The sequence below is a fragment of the Pagrus pagrus genome (genome assembly GCF_965226575.1).
Source record: "Pagrus pagrus genome assembly, chromosome: 9".
NCBI classification, from domain to species: Eukaryota; Metazoa; Chordata; class Actinopteri; order Spariformes; family Sparidae; genus Pagrus; species Pagrus pagrus.
Window position 1 is genome coordinate 4272123 of NC_140193.1, and position 20969 is coordinate 4293091.

At 39.7% G+C, this 20969-nt stretch overlaps 1 protein-coding gene across 12 annotated transcripts in view; it reads left to right on the forward strand.

Annotated features, from left to right (window-relative positions):
* The window catches only part of lrrfip1a (leucine rich repeat (in FLII) interacting protein 1a), a 46795-nt gene that overhangs the window by 14179 nt on the left and 11647 nt on the right, over positions 1–20969 (forward strand). For 4 of the 12 annotated variants that reach the window (XM_084362454.1, XM_084362453.1, XM_084362461.1 and 1 more), the window contains exons 2-16: positions 6035–6121; positions 12456–12473; positions 12610–12681; positions 13918–13959; positions 15164–15214; positions 15440–15475; positions 16759–16827; positions 16916–16957; positions 17068–17124; positions 17756–17815; positions 18420–18503; positions 18650–18694; positions 19179–19241; positions 19962–20039; positions 20732–20869. In XM_084362454.1, the coding sequence (XP_084218580.1) occupies positions 6035–6121; positions 12456–12473; positions 12610–12681; positions 13918–13959; positions 15164–15214; positions 15440–15475; positions 16759–16827; positions 16916–16957; positions 17068–17124; positions 17756–17815; positions 18420–18503; positions 18650–18694; positions 19179–19241; positions 19962–20039; positions 20732–20869 (942 nt within the window). The remainder of the gene's footprint in view (positions 1–6034; positions 6122–12455; positions 12474–12609; positions 12682–13917; positions 13960–15163; positions 15215–15439; positions 15476–16758; positions 16828–16915; positions 16958–17067; positions 17125–17755; positions 17816–18419; positions 18504–18649; positions 18695–19178; positions 19242–19961; positions 20040–20731; positions 20870–20969) is intronic. The other 8 variants (XM_084362456.1, XM_084362458.1, XM_084362457.1 and 5 more) reach the window with 7 other exon arrangements.

Sequence of the window (20969 nt, forward strand, 5' to 3'; positions counted from 1 at the left end):
ATCTAGCTCATTCTCTCTCAGGAGGACAGTCACCTCATTGAAATTGTGCTGAATTAGAGCAGTTTTTGATAGAACCCAGGACCATGTAGGTCGTTATAAATAGCTGTAAAGGAGGAGGAAAGAAAGATGTGTGATTTTGTCTTTTGGCCTATTTAGATGCATCTTTCTGACTACAGGCTACAGTATACACTTACAGGTAAAACATGCATGGACATGAGGGTGTATTTTGATAACCGTAAGAAGGGACTTCTGTTAAAGAATTGCATCATAAACCCGAAGCTAAAAGTTTTTAAAGTTACATAATGTGGGTGAAGTTTGACACATCGATGCAACTCGGTGATGTCAGATAATTAAGACAAGAATGTAGACCAGAGCTGCAACAATTAATCAGTTTTCAACTATTAAATTAATTACTAACTATTTCGATAATCGATTAATCAGTTTGAGTAATAATGAAAAAAATGGTCTAAATTCTCTGATTCTAGCTTCTTGAACGCAAATATTATTTGGGTTCTTTCCTTCTCTAAGACAATAAACATGTTTCACCTATTAATTAATCAATAAAATAACAACAGATTAATTGACAATGAAAATAATCATTAGTTGCCATAATGTTGACTGAACTATGAAACACCTTTTATTTATTGTGGCTTCATTCTCACACATTTTTGGCCTCTTCTCTCACATAATATACAAGATAAACAACTCAATATTACTGTTAAATATACTTTTTTAGATGATTGAATATTAGCATTGGTTGTAAGATGTGCAGATTACTGTTTTTGTCTGCTTTGAATACACAGTTTCCTGACTGTTTGTACAAGTCAGCCTGTTTTTAATTACCCTAAAGTGCGCTTTTTAGCCAACACAGCACTCCCACCCCATAAAAAGGAAGGCAGTAATGTGTAAATGATGAAATAATTCACACCTCTCTGTGTCAGGAGGGGTTTGAGGCGCTGCTATGCTCAGACATTTAATACTGAAATTACCAGTAAGGATGCTGACAGTTTACAAAATGGCAAGAGTTGTATAAAATGTTTAGGAGGCAGAAACGTCTTTTCAAAGTAAAGTTAACTGATTCAGTCTCTGCTGGCTGTACATTATATTTTCATGCTTGGCTGCAGTCATGCACCAGTGACCATGGCTGCTTCTTGTTACATGTGCCTGGCAAATACTTCAAATATAATATACTGTATGTAATATACTTCTAATGTGTTGTTCCAAATCATACTATATTTGTTGGCATTTGTTTAGACTTACGAAGGATTGATAACTCAAACTCATTTAATACCTCTCTTGAATTAACTTGCTCTCCATGCATCTCCATGTATCAGGCATTCCTTAATTTTCTCTATTACCACACATAGCTACTTTTTCATTAATCAATAAAAGCAGTCATGTAAATCTGAACACTCTTTTTATTTAGAAAGTCCTTTAAATATCATACCACAACAGTCTACAATACAGGAATTGCATCTTTTCAATACCAGTATCGTTGTGACCCACCTCGGTACATAAACATTAGAAAAACAAAACATTAATCTGTCTGCAGAGTTTTGTACATTTGCTGTAATAAAAAAAAAAAAAAAAAACATTTTTCACATAGCAGCTCTAAGAAAAAACACTTCGTAAGTGTGGCAAACATCACAGTCATGACTCAGCTGCACACACCTCTCTCAGAGTTGGACAACAAACTTGACAGTGCTTCCTCAGTTCTTGGCTGATTAGACAGGCTCACTGTATTCTTTATTTTTGCAGACGGCTGCTCATGATTAAAAAGACAATTTCGGTTCCTCAAATTATTTTTGTACCAACTATTTAATTTCTTGGGTAGATTTTACACACAATTCTTCTTGTCCAGTTTTTGCTGTCCAGTAAATTCATAAAAATCTGCAAATGTTGCCAGATTTAAAGATTACTCTCAAAATATTGGGTGCGTTTATTTTATCACTCACTGCCTCCCTCCAACACATCTCCCAACATATAAGTAATGTTAGCCTAATTTTTGTCCATAATTCAGTGCAAGAGAGTGATATTTCTGCAAAGGAGCAACATAACTTTTTGACTTAACTCATGTCAAAGTTTGTTCTAACAGCAGACTTGAAAATAACCTGTTGGATCTGTTTGAATCAGCTTGCTGTTGTTAGGTGTGGTTAACTGCATCCGGACAATTCAGAAAGTGTCAAGTAAGTTGTCATTCACAGGAAGGTCTAATTCAGTATGATATCATTGTGTGCATGTCCTGGCACACAGTGTATTGTGTTGTGTTGCATTGTATGTGGCACTGTGGTACCCACCCATCTGACACTACAATTTATAAACGGCTGTGAAAAAATATTTGCCAGTTGTTTCCACCCCTGGCTGATTGAAATGTCTGTCTTTTCTCTCGCCGTCCTTTTAAATTAAGTCAATAAAACATCTTGAAAATACTGATGTGATATTACTCCTCCGATGCTGCAACTTTGTCACCTCATCCAAAGTTCATGGACGATTATATTAGTTTTATAAGAGGGATTCTGTACACATTGGCTTCAGTACAGGTACAGCACTATTTTTTAAGAGCTTATTTTATGTGTGTTTGAAAGCCACAGGCACAAATTTGAAGAATCGCAAGGACAATGACCAATCACTGACTGAGAGGAAATGCCATTGAAGCAGTCAGTGAGTGAGCCGCAGGGAGAACAGCAATCAGTGAGGACTATTTCTGGAACGCCTCCTTCATCGCTCAGACGACTGTTATGAAGAGCTTTTTGTGACTTGCTTGATTAGTTTTTTGAGTGTTTACTGAGGAGAGCTTTCTCTTTTTATGAACGTCCTGGTTCTCATTCACACACATCCACACGCAGGATGTACTTAGTACACACACATCTCACTGCAGGGTAAAAAGCATCTCTACTGATGCAGCAACAAACCTGCTGTTCTAACATTTCAGGCCTCTGTCGGCCATTTGTCTAACAGTGAAACACTTTAAAAGCAGATCGAGGCAGATGGCCGTTACGTAAATCATCCTGCAGACTTCAGAGCTCGCAACTTGAATTGTGCCTTTGTAACTTAAAGAGCATCTACACGTGTTCACGTAGGTTGTCGACCACAACCATCATCACCCTTGTGTGTAGTCAGGTGGTGTGTAATTGTGATCACAGCCCACAGCAGCTTTGCACAATATAGAGCTGCAATGATTTGTCGAATAATTGATTAGTTGATCGAAAGAAAGTTACAGCCAACTATTTTGTTAAGCAGCTAATCTTTTCACTCACTTTTTAGAAAAATATGAATCATTACTTGTTCCAGCCTCTTAAAAGAATGAGATATGCTGCTCCTTTTTGTCATTAATGACCTTTTTGCTTTTGGACTGTTAGTTGACCAAACAAAGCAATGTGAAGACGTCACTTTGGGCTCTGGTGTGCAATTGTGATGAGCTCTTTTCACGATTTCTTGACATTTTTTAGACATGGCACAGTCACAGACAACTAACGATTAATCATGAAAATAATCTGCAGATGAATCGATATTGAAATTAGTTGCAGCCCTAGCACGTTATTGTGATGTGAAGGGCTGAACTGCACAGGATGTGAACGGGACAAAGTGTGCCAGTCAGCCACAATCAGGTTGTGAGGAAAGACTCACCACACAGGAGAGCAAACAGGGCTGCCAGCCCAACATCACACACATAGAAATATTTAATAGAATATTGATCACATAACATGGAACATGTGGATGATATAATTTCATACATATTTTGTGTTTATAACTTTATTATATCAGTGGGAATTTGCAATGAAAAGTGCAGTAACTTCACCTGTTGTATTATACTGAACTTATTAAGTGCATTTAAAGTGTTTCATGGATAAATTGAGTTTGATAAGAACTCCGTGTGCAGGAAGATCAAACGTCTGAGACCTGCAGGGGCTCTGGTTCAGTTCCTGACAGCAGGGTCTCCAGTCTGGTAATATCATGTAACCAACACAGCTGGTAATGTTAGTGGGTGGGAAGCCGGTGGGGGATGTTGTCCTGGCTTGTGGACTTCAGATGTTTGAACGGGCACAAGGGGGGTCACAATTCTCCAAGTCCACAAATCAATTTGACTTTCGATTTAAAAACGTTTTCCAGCGCTGATGGCTGTGCTATTGTTAGACTCCCATCTGGATTTGTAAAGATCATCATTTACATTTATAAATTCTTCTTTAAAAAGATAGGAGTATTTTAAAACTAAAGGTTGACTTTATTCTGGTGGCTTTTTTGCAGGCTAAGGTTAGGCTCATTGCAAATAATATTGACTGAAAAGAGTTCAACAAAAATTACCAGCCCTTCAGTGATTCAACAATAACCAAAAAAGGATAGAAATTCAGTTTGTTGTAAAGTTTGGTCTCTCAAATCTGTCCCGGGTAAACCAGTCTTTCCAAGCAAATCAATAAAGGATCGCTGGCAGTGTTACCAGTTCAGTTCAGTTCATCTCCCACGAGTAAACCCTCTTTCTTAAAGAGCTCAGTGAAGGATTGTACCGGTCAGTTTTTGTCTTCGTTCACAAAGGATACATATCCTTTGTGTCTGCAACTGTGGCTGCAGGCTATCAGTAAGATAGCTGCCTCGTCTGAAGTTTTTTTTCTCTTTTGTATGTGTGCTGGGTGTGCTCAAGTCGGCTCATCCAGGGCCATCGGTGATACTGCCTTTCAATTTGATGATCAAAATTGAAGGCTCATTTCAATCGATTTTTGATTTTGAATCAAAATCATGACACTAACAGGCACAGTGGGGTTCTTGATGCAAACATGCCTTTAGTGTGAAAACACACAAGCATCGTAACCATATTAACAGTTCCTAGGGATTTTTAGCCCTGGTTAATTATTAGTTAGTTATTTATTAAGTGCAAGATGAAAATGTAAAACCAGATCTGTTTTTCTGAGTGAACTCGAGTCGAGGACATGCTACCAAATTCCCCGAAAGTTCATGTTTTAAGTTTGGAGAAGTACAAACGGCAGAGAGAGAGAGAGATGTATACTGAGGTCATCCTTTTCATTCATCTGGTTTTTGTCCTGTATACGGAGGAAATTCCTTAAGTTACAGGAACATGTTCTACTTCACGTCATTATATTACACTTGCCAGACACGGTGATAAAGATTTTAAAAGTATGTGAAAACGTTTAACTGAGTCATGACTGAAAGATTCAGTGCGTGAACATGTTTTCTTTGAAGCCGACTCTTTTCTTTGTCTGTGTTTTCCTGTTACTTGGTCATGGTGACTGACAGTGGGGAAATGCATTAGTGCGATGATGGGAGGGCTTGCAGTTACCCCGCCTAGAGGCGAACAGACTGCAACCACACAGTGCCTACCACAAAGTTAGAGGAAGGAAATGCTTACACACACTCATACAGTACACGCTCACAGAGAGGTCCTTTTAAGGAAAAGGCCCTGCTCTCCTCTGTGGAGCAAAGGCAATGCTTTCAAATACAGAAATATAAATACATACACACATTTACACACTGTTGTGATGCATGTCTGCACGGGTCTAAAGATTTCTCACAAGATTGTGTATTTATTAATACGGTCCACTACAGCTATTCAGAGTTTAAAGGACACCTGATATCCTGTGTTTATAGACACTGCTACAACACTGCTAATCCAGTCTACTGTGACAAGGAACATGATCTGTGAGGACTGAAAATGTTTTAGGTACTCCAACTGAAGATTCAGAAGCATATATATAACGTAAGGCTGGAACAAACCGTATCACTAGAGGCAATTTATTAATTGATTAAAAGTTCTTAAAAAACATTTCTCTGCTAAATCAATTAATTTTTGTCTATAACAATAAATCCCTGTGTCTTTAGAATAAAAGGTCATGTTGATGAAACCTTTGGTGCATTCACTTCCCAAACATGTCTGGCAGATTTCACATGTCTCTGTCGAGGAACTGGACCTCGGTTCACACGCCTGTTCATTTATAGATGTGTAGATGTGTGTCACTATATCCCAGCTACATTGAATGCTGTTCTCACTTCTCTTTTTCCGTTTCTTTCTTTATCTGTTTCTCAGGCCGAGGCCAGGCTGGCAGCCAAGAGGGCAGCCAGGGCAGAGGCCAGAGAGATCCGCATGAAGGAGCTGGAGAGACAACAGAAAGAGGTACAAGTCAGGATGCACTCGTACATTTAAAACTATGAATACAAAATACACCGTATGGATAACTGTTAAGGACATCAACGCTTGTTGTATGGCCTTGTGACACATGCTGGTTGGAGAGTTTTATTCAGGTATCACACAGTGTTTAAGATTTCTTCAGTACTGTGATTAAGCCAAAACCCAAACATCTTGATATTGGGATTTATTGCATTAATATTTGTAACACCAGCTGCTATTGTATGACACATGGCTTGTTTATGCATGACCCTACGTAAGAAGAGGATTTCCGCAGTCTTGTTGGTCCTCTGTTGGCACTTTGGACCTGAAGCATTTCCTGTCAACATTGCTTTATGCTCCTAAGCTGTGACTCTTAAATCCTGTAGGTCACAGGTCAGAGGTGTAAACAGGGTGTAGCACTGAGGAGCACTGCTGTTGATTTCCTCACAGTCTGTTGTTCACAGAAAGTTCAGAAAAAAGCTTGAAAAACATACACAAGTTGATTGAGGATGAGGGGATAAAGCACACTCCTCCTTATCAACCAGTTCTGCAGTAAAATATCGTTACCAACCAACCCTGGACCATGTGGATTTCATTTGAATAACTACAACTGCAGAACTTCATTTGAAAAACCAGAGGCATTTCATTTTGAATGACTGGTTTAGTCTCAGAGCCCATCTGAATATGGATTTCTCTAGTTTGAACATTATTGGAAACATTTGGAATAATGTTTGTTCACAACTTAAAATATATGTCAAAGGTCAAGTCATATTTAGACATTTTAATGCAGATATGTTACATATTATACCTTTAAAATAATGTGAAAATATCTGGATTAAAGGTGATGAAATATCACATGTGCAGCTCATCTTGTTTGTCTGAAGTGGATTTATGTTAGTTATTGTTCCAACTACTTATTAGAGTAAGTGAAGTATTCTTATATCTTAGACATAGTCATAGCCTTCCATTGAAGCATTTAGCAAGTACAAGGTACGTGATGAGTACATGAGGTAAAAAGATAAGAAAAACACAGATATTTAGTTTTACAGTGTAGCCTCCCACTGTTAGCACATAGTTTGCCAAAGCAATGAGATGAAAGTCCTCAAAGAGGGGTTGAACCTTTTCCAGTTAATCTCAGGCCAAATTGAAAAGATGTTTCAAAACGTTTGAGACTGAATGGAAACTTTTCAGTTCACACATTTGATTAAAACCCTTCTCTGAAAGAGACAAGAGACTCTGAAGATGAAAACCCAAGGCACTCTGTCACGTCTGCTTTTGTGTGTTGTCGTATTTTAACCAGTTCTTCCAAACCGACATACAACAGTTATTTACATTCTGTGACCTGTGAAATACACGTGTTTTAAGACGTCAATGATTTGGGTTCATCATGGTTCTCTTTGTGTAGTCCTGCCTCTTTGGATAACTACATACAGTATGTAGTACAGCAGTACTTGCTTACTCCTCTGCTTGGCCACTGTGGCTGATACCTGGAACCCTCCAGAAATGTCCAGACCTGAACTAGAGGTATTAAATGTGTGGCATTTTTTATTTAACATGAATAAAAGATTGTGTACCTCTCAAAAAAAGTTAGAAATAGAGACCACAGAGACCCTGAAACTCTGGCTGGTACCTCCAGTGTCAGTGTTGGCTCCAGCACTTCACTCTGATTTGTGTTGAAGCAGGTGCACAGCTCAACAGTCTGTGTGTTACTGGTGTTTTTCTTTCTCTAGTTTAGCACCTCTGATCTGAACCATGGGGGGTCACACTTTCCCATGATCACTATTCTTAGCCTGGAGTAATCCCATACACACAAACAGATTTCTGCCCCTCACCTGTCGAAACTGAACTTGTAAAGGTTGACTAATTTCTGAGTCCAGAGAGGATTTGAAATTTAACCCTGGGGACCTTCGACCTAATTCTCTTTCTCAACTTTCTCAAGTTGACCCCTCTTTGTAACCTAAAGATGTTTCTTGTTGTGTGGTTGGGAGAAAAAAAATGCAAACAAAGAGTACCAATAATTAACTTAAGATAGAAATTCAGTTTGTTATAAAGTGTGGTTTCTTTAATATGTTTTGAGTAAACCATTTTCCCAAACATATCAACAAAGAAAATAAACATGTCTCAGACGCTGTCGGAGTTACCTCCAATACCAGTCAGTTGATCATCTTTGTGCACAGAGGATAGGCCACTGAATTGTAATAATCCAAATTGAAAGCTCATTTTGATCGATTTTTAAATTTAGTGTTGAAATCGTGGCACCCCTAATATTGATATATATTGCTTGAAATAAAATTGAGAAACAGTTTGCAGGTAAAATTCTGACTTTTTTGGGCTAATCATGTGAATTACATATCAGGAAAATTCAAGGTACTTCAGTAAGTTTTTGCAAAAATAACATTAAATACTGACATAAAGAAACCCTTCTCATGGATAATCAACTGTATCTACAACATTAATCACACTATTACAACGAGGTATAATAAAAGTATTAACTACTATGCCTCAGGTATTGACCATAAATCTCTGACTGCATTTAATCTGACAACATATTTGGTCACACATTTAAAAATAACCACTTGACATCCGTCTGATCCAATTTACAGAACTGGTGCTTGTCATTATAGCCAACCCTTCTCCCATTAAGTTACAGTGGGATAATCAGCATTTCAGCTCAATTATTCTGCAATCAAAACACAGGTGCTGAGCCCAAACAACAACAGTCTGCACGTGAACACACACACACACCAGTCATACTCACCGGATTAATGGTCATTGTTAAGCCGAGTCTGGTCGGTGTGTGTGTGTCTGCGTGTGGCTGTGTGTCTGTGTTTCTGCATGTGTGTGTGTGTGTGTGTGTCCCTTAAACCCTTTAGCCGAGATCTAAAGTAGCTTAGCAGGTTGCGCTCCTTGGTCCAGCCTACAGTGGAGCAGTTCTCGTTGTTGCGGTGTTGTTGACATGAGCGATGGGTCTCTGCGCTCACAGCCACCTCCGGGACTTTTGGATGTTTCCTCACACACTGAAGACAGGACTTAAAGCTGGATTATTAGCTGTGTACCAGTGAACGAGAACCGTGTGGTTGCCTCTGTTGTTCTGAGGTCATATCTCTGCGCTCCGTTCTGCCGTGATCCTGCCTACATGACCGCCCGTGGTCTTACCTGCTGACTGGCGAAGGATGCAACCTGTCCTGGCACCCTGAGGGCAGCAGGACGGCCGGGCGTCGGCTGGCAGGGAGGGGGCTGAGGGCTGCCCTCACCGGGCGCCCACAAACCCCTCCGATCAAGAAGGGGAGCTTGGTGAGTTGAACAGAACTGGTTCAAACACATGTAAGCTGATTGTGCAACTCATTTCATGAATGGGCTTATGACGGCGTTTGGCTCACTTGCTAATTGGGCGTCCAGACACATAATATGAGATAAGTACGCAGACAGGATCCCTCTGGTCAGTTTGTGTTTTTAATTATGAGTTTCTGTAAGATTATGTAATTACAAATCAGTACTAATTGTCGGTATGTGTGGAAAAGACATATTGTACTTTAGAATCATCCTGTAGGAGATGTTAGAAGTGAAAACAGAGAGGTGAAAGGTCAGAGCTCATGTAGCACAGGTACATGAAGATTTTAAAGTTGCTGTGGATTTATTTATGGGTCATTCCACGCCAAGTCATCCAGAATCTAGAAGTTGTCCCAGTTCATGTCATGGATTTTCTTTGAAAAAATCATTTTGAAACTTCTATTTAATTCATCGGACCTTGAAAAATTCTAAAGCTATACCCTAAAAACGTTTTAAGTTATGTTTTTTGAAGTTTAGCCCTTCGAGCTAAATTTCTGCATTGTTTTTATTATTCGTATTTGCATTTGAACCTCAGCAGTTGCTTATTTTTCACTGGATTGAGTTGACATTTGTCCTGAACATCCAAGAGACACTACTTTTTTTTTACCAGAACAAAATCTGTAATTTTCAAAAATTGATATGTCCACTAGATTTCACTTTCTCGCAACCAAATTTTGGTTCTGTGTAGAATTAATGTAGTTTTAATGTAGTTTGCTAAATAAAGCTTCAGAGCTTAAATAACACACTTTTGGGGTTATTTTGACTGTAGATGTCTCCATGAAGGATTATTTTAATTTCCTTGAAACTGTGAAAAAGTGTAAACATCAACTTCAAACATGTTATATTACTCTATCATTTATAAAAAAAAATGTTAAGTTAGCTACTTTTCTGACTTTTCACTGGCTGTAATGTTATATTCAGCGGTCAGGGGCAAAAGACTCCAGTAACTGCTCAGGGTTTAGAGAATTAAGGCTAACTGTGCTTCTTTTTCATTCTAGTAGTAGAACAGTGGGATACTTTATGCGGAAACAATCCGAAATTGGTGTATAACATTATTGTTGTACTTTTTAGACACTGTAATGCATCTCCAACTGTTCATTGTAGGCTATTTTAGAAGTTAATGTGGCCTCTACAACTGGAATAGAGGATGACATCATGACTAGATGAGGTGCAGTCTGCTGCCGTAAGAGGTCATCCAGCGTGAGGACGTGACCTCTCATCTTGACTGAACCTATAGATTAAGAGCATTGGACTAGTGAGGCCAAAAGGCTGTGCTCCACTGATTGTCCAGGAGTGTTGTCGTTCCTAAAGGGATGCAGAGGTCAGCTGCGAATCCATTTTCTAAAAGCCAGAATTACAAAGCAGCCAATCTGTATATTGGGCAAGCACACAAGGGAGACAGTGGTAGTAAATCTGGATTAAAGTGCTGGACCGTTGGGATGGAAAGTGCAGCAGACAGGGTGGGGTGTGTTTTCAGTGTGTTGGCTTGGATCAGAGGTGGTGAGCTCAAAGAGGCAGTGCTCTTATATTAAAGTTAACAGCAAATGTGTTTGTCTTGGTAAAAGCAGCAAAGTGTGTATGAGAACAGCTCAGTCAGACAATACTTTGATTCAATTAAGTTCAAGTAGTTGTCAAATCAAATCAAATCAGTTTTATTTATAGAGCCAAACTGACATCCTCTGTCCTTAAACCCTCAATTCGAGTGAGGAAAAACTTGTCATTAGTTGTGATATTACAGTTGAAGGGCAAATGAATGAAAAGACCAAAGAAAATATTATTCCATATAAAATAAATATACACTCGGGTAATTGGTTTAGCTGTTTATCAAAAAAGAAAACACTTGTAATGGGCTATAATGGATGTGCTTCCGCAAACATTCCACATTTTAGACAGCAAGAGAACAGGCCTGCCTGGCTTCAGTCCTTGTTCCCACAACTTCAGACTGAACTGGGAAGGTTAATGGAAATGAGTTGACATATTAAGCAGCAGTCAGAGTTCATTGATGTGAAGTATCCCTGCTCAAGTTTACTCCCATTACTGATGAAGAAAACTATGAAGATCCAGATGTTTCTTTAAATTTGTTGAATCACAGTGTAGTGTGTTAATATTGTGCAGGATCCCCTTGTGCAGCTAAAAAAGCTCTGACCTATTAAGCCATGGTCATAGGACCTCTGGGAGTGTCCCGTGGTGTCTGGCACCGAGACGTTTGTAGTGGATCCTTTGGGTCCTGTATGTTGGGGGCTGGGGCCTCCATGGATCGGACTTGTTCCAGCACGTCCCACAGATGCTCAGTCAGATTGGGATCTGGGAAATTTGAAGGCCTGGTCAACGCCTTGAGCTCTTTGTCACGTCCCTCCTGCTGTTCCTGAGTAGCTTTTGTGGTGTGTCACCAGGGGTCATCACCTGTCAGTGGTTTTGAAGTTGTTGCTGATCGGTGTATATACATGATATATACATACACTGACTTGGTTCAGAGAGCTACTGCAGCTGAGGAGTGTCTGCTCTTGGACATACGACGAGATGTTGGATTGCATCTTTGAACAGTTCACGGATAGCGTTCGTTGCTCACTGGAGCGAGCATCTGTACCAGGATGTGTGAGAGGCCAGTTTGTCATGAGACTCAGCTGTGTAGTCATGGGAACACAGACTTTAAAGTGACTCTGTGGCACTTGCACATTTTCTGCCACTGATACCAACCTAAAGGAACCATGGGAAAATACCTGGTACCCCCAGGTCTTCTGCAAATCTCCAGTGAACTTGTGTTCTTGGGTCAGTTACTGTTGGTCCTGCAGTGCAGCGGGGGCCTGCACATTCCTGAGCTGCTCTCATTAGCAGAAACCTTCCTCTCTGCATGCTGTCTGTCCTCATCTGTCACTTACTGCAGCTCACTTTATGTTTTTGAAAGTTTCAACTTCATGTCTGTCTTCATCAAACCTTTTTTTATTTTATTTTCCCCTTTTCATGTTTGATATCCTCCAATCTTTCTCTTCTCCTCGGTGTTGGCGTGTAGATCTTTCAGGTGCAGAAGGTAGGCCTCCTCTTCCTCATTTCTACCCTACATATCATTTAAATTATCATCGGTGTGTGTTTCAAACTGTGAAATCTTTTACCTGTGCTCTGTTACCTGAACTTTTTTCGTGCCTTCATTTCCTGTCTCGTCTTAGAAATATTATGGCTTGGACACCAAAGTAGACGACCGATCGGACAGCAAATGGGGAGATATTGAACAATGGATGGTACAGTTTCTGCGCTGTGGTGACACTAAAACACTAACGCATGTGTTTACTTGCCTCTGTACATGTTTGGAGGCTTTTATTTGTGTCTGTTTGGAAGCTTTTGCAGTGTTCTGTGCAGACCGAGTCTGCTTTTGAGTTCTAGATAATTCCTGTTAAGCCTTTTTAGAAAATAACGGATTATGAGGAATCAAAGCTTGGCCATTAATGATAATCCACTTATTCAAAGGAGCCGGGTGCCCGTTTGGCTTTGAATCAGCATGGCCATCTGCCCCGTTGGTGTGAGACTGCATGGGATTTTCTGTTGAATTTACCACTTCAGTTACTTTGATTTGCTTCAGACCATCAGAAAGTTTCAAACACAGCGATGAAGAAACAGTGTGTGTGACTCGTAGTTTTACTAACCACAGTGTGTTTTTGTACTAAAGTGTTTCACTTACTGTGTGTTGCAATTTGAGGTGACAGTGTTTGTGCAACATGGGTGTCTCACTGGTTTTGTTGGATGGATTTACTGGTTCAGTGCGATGGTTTTAGGAACTTGCATGACTGATTCTGTGAACGAGTTCGACTTGAATAAACTTGTAGATTTGTTTAACAGAGGCATTGAGCCAAAAACATGTGATGTATCCTGGTCTTTGCTTTCATGCCATCCAGTTTATGTGGTGTCCAGATTTATTTACATCTTGTCATTGCTACCAAATATCAATTATGTTTGATTAATTGAAGTATATCACAACATCATAATCCTAAAATGAAATTAAACAAAAGTTATTAAGGGACTTTAAACAGGGTTTGTACAAAGTCTCGACGTTGGCTTCATTATCAAGGTTAGAAAAATGCTTGACTTTGAATATACTCATACAAAAAAAATAGATTTTCAGCATAATCTGGTGTAGAGGTGCAACAATTAATCGATTGGTTGTTAATTATTAAATTAATTGACAAGTATTTTGATTGTTGATTAATCAGTTTGAGTCAAAATTCTCTGATTCCATCTTCTTAAATGCACAAACACTTAAAAAACTGTACAAACCTTGTTTAAAATTATGTTGAGGCTGTAATGAGAACATGCAACGTCTTCTTGAACTGGACATCACTGGATCAGTGGGACTGACCTTGTCATGTCACTTTACCTTCCCCCTTCATCTGTCTCATTGATCTTTGACATCTCTCTCCTCCTTCTCCTTTATCTCCTCTCTTCTCCATCCTCACCCCTCCCCTCCCTCCTTCCTCATCCAGGAGGACAGTGAGAGATACTCACGTTCTTCACGGATACAGACGGTTTGTAGCCCTCCATCTGTTTCCATCTCTTCATGCCTTTCCTCTGTAATCTTGTCCTCCATCCTGGAGAGCCACAGGGAGCAACTCAGTGTTTGACGTTGGCTTCAGGACTAGAATTAGCAGACCGTGTGCAGAAAAGATCAGATCACAGATCACTTTTATGTAACATCTCTTTATTATAAGATGTCTCTCTGTTTTCTGATCTGTTCCTGTTTTAATTTGCTCTCGATGACATTAGCTGTCAATGCTTACTCAACACTTCCTCCTTATTTACCCTTTGTCTTGGAGAACTGCAGTAATTAGACAACTTATTAATTAGTATATATCATAAATAAATAAATAGGTAATTATGCTAACTATTTTGATAATCAATTATTTGTTTAAGTAATTTTTCATGCAAAAATGGCAGAAAATTAGGTTTTCATCATATTAAGTGTGAAGATTTCCTGCTTCTCTCTGTCATATATCATATTAAACTGAATATTATGGGGTTTTGGACTGACGATACAAGACTTTTAAAGACATTTTTCACTATTTTCAGACATTTTAAAGAAACAATTAATCAATGAATCTAAAAATGAATTGACAGATTACTCCATAATAAAAATGATTGTTAATTGCAGCCCTATTGCCTCGATAAATTGAAAATGATGTACATTTTCATAATACTTCCATCAATACAGCAGAAATAAATAATGTAAAATTGTTGACAGTGTGTTGAATTTCATTGAGCTTAACAGTGATTTAAAAAAAAGTGAGTGAAAACACCATGTTTGTTAAAATGGTGAAGCAATGCTGGATTAAAGTAAAAGCGATCACTATGTTGGATTTACTACTGTATGCATTGGTACATTACATTGTTAGCTACCAGCCACACTAACAGTCTTGAACATTCTTTAAATACCAACTTCTGTTTGAGAATGTGGCGTGACGAAGCCCTGAAGTCATTTCGAGATACGATTTGATTCTTTGTATTTGCTTTTGCTTTGCACAAGAGGATATCTAGAAATGTGATGTTTTCTCAAGGTCACATAAATCATCATCAGATCTGAGGAGAGAAACACTGAACTGAACCATGTGTCACTGCAGCAGGATGCCTCCTATCATTATCTGCCGTTCGCGGTCATTGTTGACGTAAATCACACATTTTGACCATTTTCCACAACCCTAACCATCCATTTCACTCTCTCGCCCTCTCACACAGCTCTCAGACGACGATGAACGGATGTCAGTGGGAAGCCGGGGCAGTGTCAGGGTCAGTATCACTCAAACAGCACACGAATTAAATCTCCAGAGACTTTCTTTAAAACACCTTATTTTCCTTTTTACGATTCTCAAATACATGTTGATTTTTGATCCACAAAGACGGACCTTGTTCCCTTGAACCTCTGGTTGTGTGGAGGCGGTGTGTCTGTCCTTGGTAACTCAATAAAGTGCAGTCAGTGTGGGCTGTTGGTGATGATGTTGTGTCTTTGTGCAGTCGGATCTTGACGCAGTCGGGGCTTACGGTGGAGGGGTAAGGGTTTGATATTATGACAATTTTAACCCCGCTACCTGAAGATTTGTAGTGTGAATGAGCCGTTGTTTGACTAACAGTTAGTTTAAAGAACTCAAAGCATGGAGTTAATCTGTTTTATCCTCGTGGGGTTTACACAGAAGAAATAAGAACATCATTATTTATAATACAAAGCATGTTTGTGTGCTGTGATTTAAATGGATTTAGTTTGAGTTTATATTCTTTTTATTTCGCACAGGATGAAAGTGAGTCAATGATTTTATAGTTTGTGATTGCAGAGGAACATTTTTATGTGTGATCGTATTCGGTCGTGTGCTTGTTTTTGCTGTTGTGAAGGAACATCGACTACCCTGGACTCATTTGATTTTGACTGAAAGAACAGGGTGTGTTATGGAGCTATCAGGCTCCAACCAAAACACACTTGACACTATTTTAGGCTGTGTTATGTCTCAAAATGTTGAGTGCTATTTCTTCTGTGCTGTGTAATGTGGAAAAACTCTTCATACTAATCATTCTCGTGGGCACACGAGATCCTGGAAATCTGGCTTCACTCAGTTATTTTTTGTTTTTGTTTTTTAGATAAATCAGTTAGTTTTGGCATATAATTGCATGTTTAAAGATTGTGGTCTTTAGTATGCATTTCACCCATGTATTAAGAGACCATGGTGCATGTGCTGTGTGTTGGTTTGGTTTTGCTATTATTAGTAACAGTAGCTGTGGTTACATGGGCTGTATTTCTTATATCTGACTGAAATCATTGTAATTAGAGATTCCAACTTAACTCTTGACATGAACGCTGAATAAATAAGATGTGCGTTCACATGCGTTCTACCCGCTGTGAAGCATCTTAACTGCCAGAAACATAACAGAAGAGGAAGAAGTTTATCTCCAACTTTATTAAGAAAATTCAATTAATCAATTTCCCTTGAAAACTGCCCTTTCAGTTTACAAGATTGACGCACATCGTGTCTGGGGAGGAATATTTGCACTCTGGTTCGGTGGATTTCTGCTTCGTTCATCTTTTCAAAACTTGATTGAACAACTAAAAAATACTTTTTAATGCAAAATGGCAGAAAATTTTGTTTTCAGCCTGTCAAACATGGAGATTTCCAGCTTTACCTTGTTTTATGTCATATTAAACTGAATAACTTTGGGTTTTGGGCTGATAAGAAGAACATTTAAAGACTACATGTGTGCTGTGCAAACAGTAATGACGATCTGATCTTTGGATGAGGTTTTGCGTGTTTTCACCCTTCACTGTTCTTCCACTCTTCCTCTCTAAGGGCTCCTCCTCTTCTCTGTCACTTAAGAAGTCAAAGAAAAAGAAGAAACATAAGCACAAAGACAAAGACGTATGTAAAAGCTCGAACTGTAAACACACAAAAAGCCTGTGTAGAAATAGAGTCAGTGTTTCTCACTCTGCACGTTCTTTACTCACAGAGGAACGGCTACGACGATGATTACAGTGTGATATCCAGCAGGGTCAGTAGCTGTGTGCTGAACTGATTTGTATAAGAGTGAGGGAATGCTTGCACATTTCTAGACAATCTGCAACCTTTCACTCACGACCTTCCTCTTTCTCCTGCTGTCAGAGCTCCAGAATCAGTGATGAAAGCCGAGCGTCTCGCTCCTCCAGACTAGACCTGACGGTGCGTTGAACTGCGTCTCATCCTTATCGCTGTAAAGCTGTACACTGATTGTCCAAAGCATTATACAGATTAACATGCAGTTTGATGAGCAAGATACAGCCGCATTGTGTTGAGGGGAATTGTTCTGTTAACAAACATATCTATGCAAACATATTTTGGAGGCAGAAATAATCTTATCTGGATTGTTTTGAGGCAAACTTCAGTGTTTTGGAATAAAATTTGGTTACCAGGCAACTTTGATTGGCTGCGTGATTGTGGTCAGGTTGAAACAGGATATCACAGACTGCTCATGTGAAAGGAGGAAAATGTTCTCATCAGTTTGATAATCTAAGAGTACAATCTAAATTCTTCCTTGACCTTTTTACTCCCTAATGTTGCCACAGCATCAGCCCCAAATATCAAGTACCGGTCATACTGTAATTACTTCTACCTCTGACATATTTGTTTAACTACATATCCAGACACAACAGATTTCTAAACCAGTAGTTATGTATCAGACGACTGAAACAGTGATGTGTGTTTGTGACGTGTCAACAAGTTTCTCTGTGATGTTGTATCAAAGCTGTGTGCTGTCAGACAGATGTGTTGAGGATGACATGTAGTTTCTGTGGTGTTGGTGTTTGACTCTCAGAGCTCCAGATTAAGTGATGACAGCCGGCTGTCTCGTGCCTCCAGATCAGACCTGCAGCCGGTGGGTGGCTCTGCTCTGCACACTGTTTGATTTCTCATACCGCTAACAGCCTGTGGTGTCACTTCTGTCTGAAGCTGTGTTAATTAACCACATAGTTGTAAGTCCAGCTGCTTGCGACCTGTGAAAGTTTGGGATGTTTTTATTGAAATAACCTTTTTTACTGAGGCATGAAAATATTTATCTAATCAAGCTGAAAGAACAGATGTAGGTGCATGGACGAGTCACAGTGGAGTCAGTGTGTGACATGTGACATGTACTGACAGGCATTTTGGCTAGAAGTTGCAGTCAAGAGATGTATGACTGTGCATGATTGGGGTTTTCCCGCGAAGCAGCTGTTGGACAGCATGGGTCCAAAACCAGAATTGTGAAGGCTTGGCTTTAGGTTCAAATACAAGGTACAAAAGAGACAAAGCACTGTCACCAAATACCAGATTAATTGGTTTGTGCATGTGTGTGTGATCGTCACTCGCTGTATGAATACATTGCTAACAGGTGCAAGTTACACACAGATTAAAAATTATGTTTCTGAACTTCCTGTCCCTTTCCCTCATTCCCACACTCCTTCTCGATACTCTCGCTTCCTTCTTCCCTTTCCTCATTTCAGGCCTCTTATGCTTCCTCTGACCTGTACAACCTCAACGGTCTGTCCTCTTCCAGAAACACTGGTTCAGCTTTCAATGGTTACCAGGTCTGTATACAGACACGTGCTACCTGACCCTACAGCTCTCTGTGGAGAGAGACGATTGAAAAGAGAATTGCTCATGCTTTCACAGCCTGTTCCATCTGCAGCCTTGTAAACCTCATTCTTACCCCCGACTTCATCCTGTGTTGCAGTTCTACGGGTCACTCAGTCAGATCACCAAGCAGATGTATCGTAGGGTTGGTTCCAGTCATTTCCAGCTTACCTTTTATCCACTCTAATCTCCACGCAGTGATAAATGACACCTATTGTTCTGTCACAACAGCTTTCTAAAGAACACCTGATACTGACCTTGTTTGTCTTAGAGGCAAAGTTTGATCAAAAATAAAACTTCTGTCATTAACGACTTACCCTCGAGCTGCTGGGCTGAGCAGATAATGGCTGAATTCTTATTTTTGGGTGAACTGTTCCTTTTAAGAGCAAAAATATGTGTTTATTACATCAAGGGCTTCCAGTTAAATGCTTTCTCACCGTTTAAAGTCTGAACACCTTTCACCTTTCAGTAGAAAAGCATGGAGTAAAAACATTATCTGTTCCTACTTCTGAAGTGTGAGCATACTGCTATTATTTACACTGTGTGTGTGTGTGTGTGTGTGTGTGTGTGTGTGTGTGTGTGTGTGTGTCTGTGTGTGTGTGTGTCTGTGTGTGTTTGTGTGTGTGCAGAGCTCCTTATATGAAGACAGTCTCTGCAGTGCGTCACGGCGAGTCGTTAGTTCGGCTTCTCAAGTAAGATTTTCTGTGACCTGTGGTTTTGTTGGTTTGACTCACCTGAGATGTGACCTGGTCATGTGTGGAAAGTGTTTTCTGCTCCTGGATTGTTAACTGTGGACTGATCATACTAACAGTGACTGAGAAGACTGTGTGGAAAAACGGACTGGGGCCATGTGTGAAGTTTGTTTTTGTTTTCTTCGTACATAAACGATGTGGCTGCATGGGATGTATTTGGATTTTAACTTGATTTAATTAAGTTTAAGTCTAATTCAAAACAAAGTGTAAGTTTTGGATTCAGCAGGGTGTCTGCAAGTACTTAAAAAAATCTTAATTTAGAGGAGAATTTGAAATCTTTTCAGTACCAGCCATTAGAAGCAGGTAAAAAAAAAAGATGATTTGTCTCAGAATCAGTCCCAAATTTGGATAAAATTATCTTTAAATAGCACTATAATCATTTAAAATTTAAATTAATATAAAAATAAAGAATATAGTCAGACTCTCCTCAGGAGAAGAGCCACACAGCTGTTCGATAGTCGATATTGTGAAAAATACTGCATATAATGGAAGATATTGTGATATTCATCGATAATATCAGATATCGGCCCAAGCCTTGATTCTGATTTTGTTATCTCCAGCATGTGTTTGCTACTCTAAGTGTGAGTGTGTGTGTGTGTACGTTCGTCAGTGTTTGCCTCCACGTGCAGACAGAAACATGACGGTGTGTTTTCTCTGCAGCCTTTAGAGTACACTAGTTATCGCAGCTCCGGGTCCAGAGCCTCCTCCAGGGCCAGTTCAGCCCGCGCCAGCCCAGTGGTGAGCCTTCACTCCCCAGACTTCCTGCTACTAATCCCAGGGTTTAAATCACATTAGACCTCTTGTATATGGTGCTCTCTAACTTAACCGCCATCATGCACTTACACTACAGTGTTTGGTTTATGAATCACTGTTTGAGATTAGAGGAATTTGGAAGTGAGCAAACATTGTTGATATAAGCAGGTATTTCCTGGTGGACCTGTACAACACAGTCGTTACAGGATGTCACTGTACTGTTTTATTATAAGTGAGCCATGAATTGGAGCCCACTCCCTGAAAGTCACTCAGGTTATGAAAGTCACATTTATGCTTGAAATGTAACGATGAAAGTCCTCTGAGTGTGCGGTCATCGGTCCGGTTCACTGAGCCACAGTACAGTCACTGATTGGAGCCATCTGTTACAAGCCTGAAGCAGCAAAGTGACGAGTTTAGCTCGTCATGTATACAAAAAGCTGTTGTAAGATATTCTCTTTTGGATTTAGACGTCCATTAATTTATCTGTCATAAAACTGTATTGTTTTAAGCACTGATTTAAGGTTACATAATTAGATTTAAGAGTAAACTTGACTGATCTTTGATACCTGTTAATAATTCTCCGCTGTTTGTAACTGGCTGGTGTTTCTTAGTTTTAACCTGATCTTGAGTGTTTGGCCTTTTTGCTGTTCTGTTTCGCCCCCTGGTGGTCGATGTAGGACAACTGCGGCTCTGTTGCCAGTTTTTTGAGGAGTGCGGCCAGCAGCAGTGGCCTCCCGCGGGACCTGGACGATGTTACTATTCCTGACTTTTCTGATGTGAGTCGCTCTGCACATACAGGAGGCCGAGGCTGTGATGTGAGCTGAGTTCCTGCTCGGTTTTGTTTGGTGCCTTCCTTTTCGTGCACGTCATCCTACAAGGAGCGTTGATTACACTCTGTGTTTGTGTCAGAGGTTA